General features: G+C 51.0%; 1 protein-coding gene across 1 annotated transcript; it reads left to right on the top strand.

Moving 5' to 3' along the window:
- The first annotated feature begins 470 nt into the window (after positions 1–470).
- On the top strand, positions 471–1,769 carry LOC136479560 (uncharacterized). The gene has a single exon (XM_066477389.1). The coding sequence runs from the start codon at positions 471–473 to the stop codon at positions 1,767–1,769; it is 1,299 nt and encodes a 432-aa protein (XP_066333486.1).
- The last annotated feature ends 9,618 nt before the right edge of the window (positions 1,770–11,387 follow it).

Genomic DNA, 11,387 nt, shown 5'->3' with positions numbered 1-11,387 from the left:
GAGGTCGACCAGGACGTCCGGGTGCACCTCAACAATCGCCGAGATGCACGATGGTGTATCGACGAACACCGATGCGGTGGGCATGAAGACAAAATTCACCTCCGTCAGGAGTACGAACAAGAGTACGGTAACCCAGACTCAGCCATCGAGCCACTCACCGATGGCAACACTACTGATGATGGCGCCAACAACCCCGAGGGGCCTCCGGCATTTACAAGGACGCTCCAAATGATTCAGTGGCCCCGTGGTTTCAAGATCACTAGGGTCGAGCCCTACGAAGGAAGGATGAACCGACATAGTGGCTGCAGGCCTATGCCACTGCTGTCTGCACCGTCGGAGGAGACACCAATGTCATGGCAAACTATCTTCCTATCATGCTGATGCCCGCCGCCATGAGCTGGTTTACCAGCCTTGCCCTGGAATCCATTGGATCCTAGGAGGAGCTAAAAAAAGTCTTCACCGATAACTACATGGCTACGTGCACTCGGCCAGGCACCAAGCATGACCTGAACCGCATCGACCAGAAGCCATCTGAGCTCCTCTACAGCTACATTCGATGCTTTTTCGAGATGAGGAACTCTATCCCCAACATCACAGAAGCTGAAGTCAACACCGCTTTCATCCGAGGACTCCACCACCGCGAGCTCCGCTCAAAGTTCAACCGTAAGCCTCCTACTGGGATTGGCGAGATGATCACAACCGCCAACCAGTACGCTGATGCCGAGGAAGCTGAGGTGTGCTTCAATGAAGATACAGGCAACCAACGCCCAACACGCCGCTATGACGACCGCCCAGCCGACCGCCGTCACAACGACCACCGCTTCGATGACCGTAATTATCACTGTGACAGCAGCCGTGATCGGCAGGAAGGACATAAGACTGGTCAAAATTGCCACCGCCAGCCAGATCACATCATTACTACCATCAACGAACCTTGCGCCAAGTGCAACTACGACGAGCAGTATAGGAAGATCCTCGACGGCCCGTGCCCTCACCATAATTACGTCAAGCACAAGATGAAGGACTGCCTCAGTTTGGCTAAGGAGTTCCAGTACAAGAAGCTGGACAACGACGCCAATGATGGAGACAGAGCTCGCCGACCACCTGGGGGCAACGGCAATGCCTTCCAAGACCACGACAAGGTGGTCGCCATGATCTTCGGGGGTCTCGCCTTCGCCGAGAGCAGAAGGGAACGCAAGCTCACCGCATGGTGGGTGCTCAATGTCTCTACTAAAAACATTGCCGCCAACCCCAGCTATTGCCCATGGTCTAAGGTCCCCATCACCTTTAGTAGGGCCGACCAGTGGGCAGACATTCCCTACATAGGGCATTTTTCCCTCGTCCTCGACACAACTGTACAGAAGGTGCTCTTTAGGAAAGTGCTCGTCGACGGTGGGAGCGCTCTGAATCTCCTCTTCGCCAGGGCCCTAAAGGAATTAGGCCGCGGATTGGCAGATCTCACACTCTCCGATTCCTCCTTTTGGGGTGTGGTACCTGGTAGGGCCTCCAAACCGCTTGGGGAGATCACCCTACCAGTACAGCTCGGCACAGCAAGCAACTACCACGTTGAGCACATTAACTTCTACGTCGCCGATTTCAACACCGCCTACCATGCCATACTTGGTCGGCCAGCTCTGGCTAAGTTCATGGTTGTACCACACTACGCATATCTGGTGCTGAAGATGCCTTCGCCAGCAGGAGTTCTGGCCATGCGGGCCTACCTCTCCATCGCGTACGCCTACGAGAAAGAGAGTCTCGCTCTAGCCTAAGCTACCGACCTCTCCATCCAGATGGCTAGCGTGGTCATCGAAGCCAAGACGCTACCCACCGACGACATGGAGATACTAGAGCTGGAACCTCCTCGGGCCTCCGCCAAGTCCAAGGAAGTAAAGGAGGTTGGCCTCGGGCTCGATGACCCCTCCAAGACCATGAAGATTGGGGCTCACCTTGACCCCAAATAGGAAGGCACGCTTGTCTCCTTCCTACGTGCCAATGCCGACGTGTTTGCTTGGAAACCTACAGACATGTCGGGGGTACCCTGGGAGAAGATTGAGCACTCCTTGAATGTCTCGTCGACCGCCAAATCGATCAAACAAAAACTTCGCCGATTCACGCCAGACAAGAAGGAGGCTAATAGGGTAGAAATAAAATGGCTCTTAGCTGCCGGATTTATAAAAGAAGTGTATCATCCTGATTGGTTAGCAAACCCTATCCTCGTTCAAAAAAACAATAAAGAATGGAGAATGTGTGTTGATTATACTGATCTTAACAAATACTGCCCTAAATACCCCTTTGGTTTGCCTCGGATAGATAAGGTTGTAGACTCCACCGCTGGCTGTGAATTACTCTCCTTCCTTGACTGTTACTCCAGCTATCACCAGATCTCCCTCAAAAAAGAAGATCAGATCAAGACATCATTCATCACGCTCTTCGGTGCGTATTGCTATACCACCATGTCCTTTGGACTCAAGAACGTTGGGGTGACTTATCAATGGGCTATCCAGATGTGCCTTGATTAGTAGATCGGCCACAATGTCGAAGCTTACATCAATGATGGAGTCGTCAAGTCGACGACCGCCAATGATCTTATCGCCGATCTTGAAGAAATGTTCGCCAACCTAAAATGATACCGATGAAAGTTGAACCCTTCAAAGTGCATCTTTGGAGTTCCATCCGGTATACTCCTGGGCTACATTGTCAGCGCACGAGGCATCGAGCCAAATCTCGACAAGGTTTCCACCATCACCAACATGAAATGGCCAACACGCATCAAGGATATACAGAAGCTTATAGGCTGCATGGTTGCTTTAAGCTGCTTCATATCACACCTTAACGAAAAAGGGCTACCTTTCTTCAAACTCCTTAAGGCCTCCGAGCATTTTTCCTGGTCAGAGGAGGCAGATGCAGCTTTCGAGTAGCTTAAGTTGTTCTTACCAAAGCCTCCAATCATGACGACGCCATGGTCCGACGAGACTCTCCTGATCTACATCGCCGCTACATCTCGCGTCGTCAGCACAGCAATTGTGGTCGAACGTGAGGAGGTCGAACACACCTATAAGGTGCAACGTCTGGTATATTTCATCAGTGAGGTTCTTAACGAGCCCAAGACTCGTTATCTTTAGGTCCAAAAGCTGTTATACGCCGTCCTTACTACATCATGCAAACTCCGCCACTACTTTGAGTATTACAAGATCATCGTGGTCACCGAGTTCCCTCTGGGGGACATCCTCTGCAACAAAGAGGCCAATGGCCATATCATCAAGTGGGCTATCGAGCTCGACACTTACTCCATTGAATTAAGAAGTAGGCCTACGATTAAGTCTCAGGCGCTCACTGATTTCGTAGTTGAGTGGACCGAGATCCAAGAGCCCATCGCCGCCACCTGCCCCGAGCATTGGGTGATGTACTTCGATGGCGCTCTTAATATCAATGGTGCTGGTGTAGGCATTCTGTTCATTGCGCCGACCAATGATAAGCTCTGATATGTTCTCCGGATACACTTTGCGGCCTCTAACAACGCCATCGAATATGAAGCATGTCTCCATGGACTCTGTATAAATGTTGAGCTCGGCGTTAAGCGCCTCATGGTATACGGGGACTCCACGCTGGTCATCAACCAGCTCAACAAAGACTGGTCTTGTTCTAGCGAGAAGATGGATGCATATTGCGCCGAAATTAGAAAGCTTGAAGGGAAGTTCTACGGTATCGAATACCACCACATGGTACGCGACCATAATCAGCTCGCCGATTACTTGTCCAAGTTCGGATCCTCTCGTGTCACGATTCCGCCGGAGGTTTTTTTAAGATCTTCTAGTGCCATCCATTAAGGAAGAAAAAGAAATCTAGGAAGTTCCCCCCGCCGAGCAGCTGGTACTTACGGTACCTTTGCCGACTGCCGACTGGAGGGAACAATTCATCAAGTACCTCTCCAGCACCGAAGTACCAGCTGATAAGACTAAAACCGAATGCCTAACCCATCGCAGCAAGCATTACGTGCTGGTAGATGGCAACTTGATGAGGAAAAGTGCCAAGGAAGGGATTTTGCAAAAATGCATCACCCAAGAAGATGGAGTGAAGTTACTTCTTGAAATTCACTCTGGTTCCTACGGCAACCACGCGACATCGAGAACCCTTGTCAACAAAGCTTTTCGAGCAGGTTTTACTGGCCCAGGCCATCACCAATGCAGAAGACCTCGTCCGACGTTGTGAAGGATGCCAATTTTTCGCCAAACAAATAAACGTACCGGCATAAGAGCTACAGACTATTCCAGTTTCTTGGCCCTTTGCATGCTGGGGACTGGACATGATTGGCCCTTTTAAGCCAGCATTAGGCGGCTTCTGGTACGTCTATGTCGCCATTGATAAGTTCTCCAAGTGGATTGAGTATAAACCGCTCGTCTCGGCTACTGCAAAGAAAGCAGTCGAGCTTTTCGAAGATATCGTCCACAGATTTGGTCTCCTAAATAGCATCATTACCAACCTTGGAACTACGTTTACTGGCCATCACTTTTGGGATTTCTATGAAGACCATTGCATCTCTGTCAAATATGTCTCCGTTGCCCATCCTAAAGCCAATGGCCAGGTCGAACGGGCGAACAACATGATACTTGATGCCCTCAAAAAGAGGCTATATCAGAAAGAAGAAAAGCATCCAGGTAGATGGCTCAAAGAACTACTAGCTATAGTCTAGGGGCTGCATACTCAAGCTAGTTGCAGCACCGACGTGTCTCCATACTTCTTGGTCTATGGTTCAGAAGCCATACTACCAGCGGATATTGCCTTCCGAGCACCTAGGGTGGAAAACTTTGATGAAGAGCAAGCCGCAGCTGTTCAGACAGAAGACATTGATAGGGCCAAGGAGGAATGCCTAATCTCTTGCGTCTGCATGGCCAAGTATCTAGAAGGCTTGCGAAGGTACTACAACCGCAACGTCAAAGGTCATTCATTTGCTGTCGGCAACCTTGTTCTCCGCCGAAAGCAGAAAACTGAAGGGATGCATAAGCTCTCCTCCCCCCTGGGAGGGGCCTTACGTCGTCAAAGACGTTACCCGACTAGGGTCTTATCACCTATGTGACTTAGACGGAACCGATGTTCCTAACACCTAGCACGTTGAGCACCTCATACATTTCTATCCTTGAAATGCCTCAGATATGTACTCTACACTTTATGATGAATAAAGTTTTGATCTCCATAATTTGTCTCCATTTTTTGTCCATTATGGTTTAAATCTCCACTCATGGTCGCCGGGTTTTACATCATTTCATGATGAGCTCCAAAACAAAATCGCCATAACTGCACTGAACACGTTTTCTCCAATTCGCCGAACACATTTTCTCCAATTTGCCGAACACGTTTTCTCCAATTCGCCAAACACGTTTTCTCCAATTCGCCGAATACGTTTTCTCCAATTCGCCGAACACGTTTTCTCCAATTCGCCAAACATGTTTTCTTCAATTCGCCGAACACATTTTCTCCAAATCGCTGAACACATTTTCTCCAAATCACCAACGTATTTCGCCAAACATGTTTCTCCAAATCGCTGAACATTTTGCTCCAAATGTCCAATAGATTTCGTCGATCAGCGAGCAGCATATGTTCTCTTCTATTCTCTTCGGAGAAAACCCAGTCTCTGATCCCTCCCTATACGTGCCACGGGCTCCGCGCTCTGCGTTATGGTTGGTCGGTTGCGGTTCCTTGGTCACGCCTATTCGTCCTACACGTCCACGGGCTCCGCGCCCAATGTTATGGATTACGGGCTAGCTATGGCCGAGAGCTCGGCACAGAGTTAATTGCTCGGACGCCACTTAAATTATGTGTACCTTCAAGTTATTTTGACAACCACCGAGCATCACACATTTTGCTCTGATCTCTATGGAAAAGACCCAGTTTTCAATCTCTCCCTACATGTGCCACGGGCTTCACGCTCTGCGTTATGGGTGGTCGGCTGCGGTTCCTTGGTCACGCCTGTTCCTCCTACACGTGCACGGGCTCCACGCTCGACGTTACGGACTATGGGCTAGCTGAGGCCATGGGAGTCAGTAACGAACCAACTACTTGGACGCTACTTATACTATGTGTAATCGTGTTATGGTTCAAACTATGAAGATTTTTGACGAAATAAAAGCAAACTGCATGCACATGTACCTTATAACATTTAATGCATATATAAGTGTTTTTCGTGTGTTCTAACTATACTGTCCAGATATTACAGATGATAATCTCTAAGCAGATCACCGAGCTTCACCATCGCCACTCGTCTCACCAAACAGGTCTATATCGCCGGCTAGCATTTTCGCTGCATCTTCCACCTCATCTTCTAGCTGCTGGGTCTCCGCCTCGCTCAGCCCTTCGGCAAATCCACCCCCTATCGATTGGAGATCGATAGTCGGGTAGTGGGATGTAGTCACCGCAAGGGCGTGCGTAGCGGCGGTCATAATAGCGTCGCGGTTGAAGCTCTTGAAATTCTCCCACGCTGCCTTGCACCTCTAGATGATGGTGTCCGAATGTTGCCGCCTGCTGTCAGGCTGAGGAGCTGATTCTAGGTCAACACAGTCGAGCACTAGAGTAATTGCGGCGACCACAGCGTCGAAGTTGCCCTTTTGGGTCTTGGCCTCCTACACCAGCACATTGAACTGTGCCTTGACTTTATGACAATAGCCTGCAAACGTTACAATGTTCCGTCATACTAGAAAAATACTTCAACAGTAACTCCAACCAGGAGGTATTCACCTTTTAGCTCCTTGGCCAGTTTGTCTGCTCGCTTTGACTCCTTTGCTTTCTCCTGTCGGACTTGCTCGATGGCTTGGTGCAACTGGCCGAGCTCCGCATCTTGCTCTACCAAAGCAACAATTATCGCCAAAAACATGGCTGTTCAGCAAACACAAAGTACATTCACCAATATAACATACCTATTTTCTGCTTGGATACAATTTTGAGCTGTTCACACTTCTTATCCAACTGCTTGGAGACATTATTCAGCTACTCGGACACAGTGGCTAGCTGCTTGGACTTGCTTTGCAGCTGCTCGGAAGGAGCCGCCAGCTGATCGGATAGGACCCCCTCTGATATTCCAGGTCCTGCACGTTGGACTCTGCAAGGTCTTGCTCGCGCTAGGCCCTCTGAGTGTTCTTCTCCAAGAGGTTCATCGCCTCCTTAAGTTTCTTGTTCTCCTCGACGAGGGGCTCCATCCTCTTTATCAGTTGGTGCCGCTGCTCTGTAGTCCGAGTTATCCCCTGTAAATTTGCAATGCTATTGATGAACTTCGATCTCCCACGCCATCTCTGAGCATTCTAGATGTAGTACTCACCTCGATTTGCTTCATTACTCCGGTGATGGCGGATTTCAACCTCTTCATCTCCCTAGTGGTGTCCTCCTCCTCGATAACCACCACCTTGTCACCATGTTTATGGAGAATTCGAACGGATTGGAGTTGAGGTTCGGCATGCTCAATCTCCTCCACCTCATCCTCTTCCACCATGGCTTGGGGCATAGTCGGGAGGCTCTGTGGTCGGACAAAGGGACCGACCATCCCTGGCGACGCTTCATGCAGCACCGTTTGCTCCTCGGCCGCCATCGGGTTTGCTGCCCTAGACTCTGGCGCATCGCCGGTAACTCTAGCTTTCGCTACCGAAGACTCGACGGTTCCCATCGTTGCCTCGAGCATCGCCGCCGACACGTCTTCTGCTGGCGCCAATCGTTCACCGCTGCCAGGTTTGTCAGCAGTGGCGGCTGACTTTTCTCCTAGCTGTCGAGCACTCGGGGACTCCGGGATGGGGACCGCCGGCGTTGCCCCCACCCCGGTTCAGGCCTCGGTGTTGCACTACATTAGATTGGCTTGTCGGTCACCAAGGAAGTTAAGAAACCATAGCAAAGTAACTCCAAGGCAAGGATGCTTACGGTTTGGTCTGCCGGTTCAATTTCTTGAACTGGTGGTGCCTGCCCAGGCCCCCAGGCATAGTTGTTTGGTCAACTCCCGTGCTTGGGGGGGTATCTGCTCCTCCATAGCTAGCCTCTGCTCTGCTTGTCGCTCTAGGACCCTCTCTGCATGCTGCTCTGGGTTCACCTCCGCCTGTTGCTCGAGGACTCCGGTCATTTGTACCACTAGGGCTTTCGTCATCCGTTGTGCAAGGATCTCCTTCGTTCACTACTCGGGGACTTCATTGTCTCTCCTGGTTTGATCTTCCGTGCGTGCGCTGTGCGGAGGCTCCTTTGTGCTTGGCGGACAAGCTGTTGGAACTTTGTCGTCATCGGACCACTCGAACACCGCAGTCCTTCGCGGTCGAGTGGTCCTATCATCTCCAAGTGAGATGCCGCCCGGTTTGAGGGAAGCAGCACCCGCCATCTTTCTTTTCTTTCGAGCTGGCCCGTCTGCCGCTGCCCTTTTCCCCTGGATCTTCTCCGACACTGGGGACGGACTCTCCGATGAAATACTAACCACCTCCTCTTCGGGCTATGATGGTGGCCGAGAGTCTACCCCTTTCGGCCATTCACTCCTTGGCACGCCCGAGAAGTACACCGCCCAATCCCGCGAGTGGATCTTTGCATAGATGAATTATTTCAGATGGACGAAAACGACGAAAGATGAAAAAAGCAGCAGAAACATAAAACTGAGTTGTTTTACCTGAGGAGGCCAACTCTTGCAGTTAAAGGGCTTCAAATACCCTGACATGTTGAATGAGGCAAACAGAGCAAATAGCTCTGCAGCCTGTTCCTCCACAACGTCTCTCGATAGCATCTCTGGCCTCTCCTGGGTACCATCGGTTTCCCCCTTGAATTCAAAGGCGGGGTGGGCTCTCTCCTTGCAGGGCTGAACGCGGTGCACTATAAAGTTCCCCGCTACCAGTCCATCGTTGGTCTTCACACCTTGAATTATGCTAAGAAGCTCCTTCACTTGCTCCATCTCAGCGCTTCTTGGCATTTCCGACCAGCTCCTTTGGCTTTCCGAGATGTGGTCGGTGTCGTAGCAGATGGCCGGCTGGCTCTGCCTCATGTAGAATCACCTGGTGTTCCAGTTCTTTAGTGATGTATTCAGCGGCACAGTAAGGTATTCCCCCGCCATCCCATCACGCAGCTAAAGGTACACTCCACCAACCACCTTGGAACCACCGCCGCCTCTCTTCTTCAGCCAAAACAGATAGCGGAAAAGGTTGAAGTGGGGGAGGATTCCGAGATATGCCACGCAGAAATGGATGAAGATAAATATGTGTAAAATGGTATATGGGTAGAGATTGCACAGACTGACTACCCAAAGCTCCAGCAAATCCCTAAGGAATGGGTGACCAGGAAATCCCAACCCACGCTAGAAATAATCTTCGAATACCACCACTTCGTCGGTATGAGGTGTTGGAAAGGGCTCACCGAGGGCCGGCCGCCATCCGACGGTAGCGCGGTCAGGAAGAACGCCAGCCTCCATCAGTCTATTCAGCTCCGCTTCTCCCGTACGAGGCGGCACCCATTCTTCGTCACGCCGGGCTTCGGTACTCGCCTTCTTTAGGCTCGTTTTCTTCGATTTGGCAGCTCCCCTCTTCAGCGCCATCCCTCAGATCCGATTAGGGTTTGGCGGCGGAGTCTACTGTGGATGCGAATTTGGAAATGAGAGAGCTTTGGAGGAAGACGAAATGGCAAAGGTGGGAGCGTGGGGTGCGGCGGCGCTGTTATAAAGTACTTTCCTCACCCTTTTCGCATTTGATGGTTTTTGGGAAACCGTTCCCGCAATCTGTGTTTCTTTGGATTCTTCGACGCGGCTTCATGGGCCGTTGCCTGGGCTTTCGCGCATTCTCGCCCAATGCACGCCAACATTTTCGCCGATCGTTATGGCTCAGTAATTGCTACTGAACGGCTGTTACTCCGGTTTTTTCTCCGTAATTCTATTTTCTCCGAAGATGACTGTTGTTTTCTGACCCTGACAACATATGACTACGTCATCTACTGTCAGGCTCGGGGACTAAGTGGGCACACTTCACCTAGCAGTGAATGTGCTCTCCAGGGCTACACCCGGGGACTGGCTGCCTACTCGGCCGATCTTTTAATTTTCTTCTATTTCTGACCCTGGCACCACATGACTACGTCGTCTACTGTCAGGCTCGGGGACTAAGTGGACATACTTCACCTAGTGGTGAATATGCTTGCTTTATACTGGAAGACTCCACGCCCCTTGAGGATGATGAATGTTATCTCCTGCTCTTGTGGTCGGATTCTAAGTAGGCACACTTGGTCTACTGTGAAGAAATTTTTTGTTCCGAACTGGAGCTCCTTGCACCCTTATGGCAAGCCGTACTTGGGTTATGCTGCTCGGCAGTTACTCACAACTGCTCGGCAACTCATCACGGTGGTCGAACCATGAGTTTGACAGCTCGGCTTTGTTTGCACTTGCTCGGACAAGCTCAAGACGACATTGCGCAACGGATACAAGGCGCTCGGGGACTACCTGTGGGGGATACGACCCCGGATAAGACGAAGCCTTGCGGGGCATAATTCTGCTCGACGCTTTCCACAAGACATCCGGAAGATATCCTGAATATACTACGAGATCTGTTAGGATATGTATGATCCCAAGATTCCTGTAATCAGTTATTACTTTTCGGTTATCTATCAGATCTAACCGACTTGTAACCTGCTCCCCGGACTATATATAAGGCGGAAGGACCCCTCCAAACACACGTAACATCAGACCACAGGAGTATGGTATTATGTCATACTGATGGCCTGAACTCTAACTCATGCCTCTGTTGCTTTCTTGTTCTTAATCTCATGCTCCTTTGCCGATCAATCTACCTTCGTCAGATATATGTCAGAGGACTGTCAACGATATCGTGTCAACATCAAGCGACCCCTTGCCGGCAGGCGCGGTGGCTATGGTGCCCGTGCCGGTGGCTGCGTCCACCTCCTCTCCTCCTCCACCGCGCCTCCCTCTCTTCCGGTGACCCCGTCGTTGTCCCGTCTAGGCCCACCACCCTGCACCGCCTGCGGCGTCTCTGTCGTCCGTCTAGGCCCACCACCCTGCACCGCCTGCGGCGTCTCTGTCGTCCTTCCTCCTCGAACAGGTGTAGCGCATCCACCTCTAGATCCAGGCGCTGGAGCTCTTCATCTGTGCTTCCCTCCTTCATCCTTGCTTGGCCATGTGCTAGCCTCCTCAGCTCCACACGACGGCCATTGGGCTCCCCAGCTCCTCACGGGATGCCATGCCTTGTGCATACCACGCGACGATGATGGAGCAGAAGCAGAGGACAGCGATGATAGAGCGGAAGCAGAGGATGGAGGTGGTGTGGTGCTGTCCCTGCATCGCTCGCACAATCAAATCGTAACCTGCCATGGTAGGTGATTTGAAACTGCTTGTGATCTCAGGTCTTTGCCTGTTTTTGTTGCCATCGACATGCTGTCCGTTCAAG

Source organism: Miscanthus floridulus, chromosome 9 (genome assembly GCF_019320115.1).
Source record: "Miscanthus floridulus cultivar M001 chromosome 9, ASM1932011v1, whole genome shotgun sequence".
NCBI classification, from domain to species: domain Eukaryota; kingdom Viridiplantae; phylum Streptophyta; class Magnoliopsida; order Poales; family Poaceae; genus Miscanthus; species Miscanthus floridulus.
Note: the sequence above shows the minus strand (reverse complement) of the source record. Positions and strands in the feature narration are given on the sequence as shown.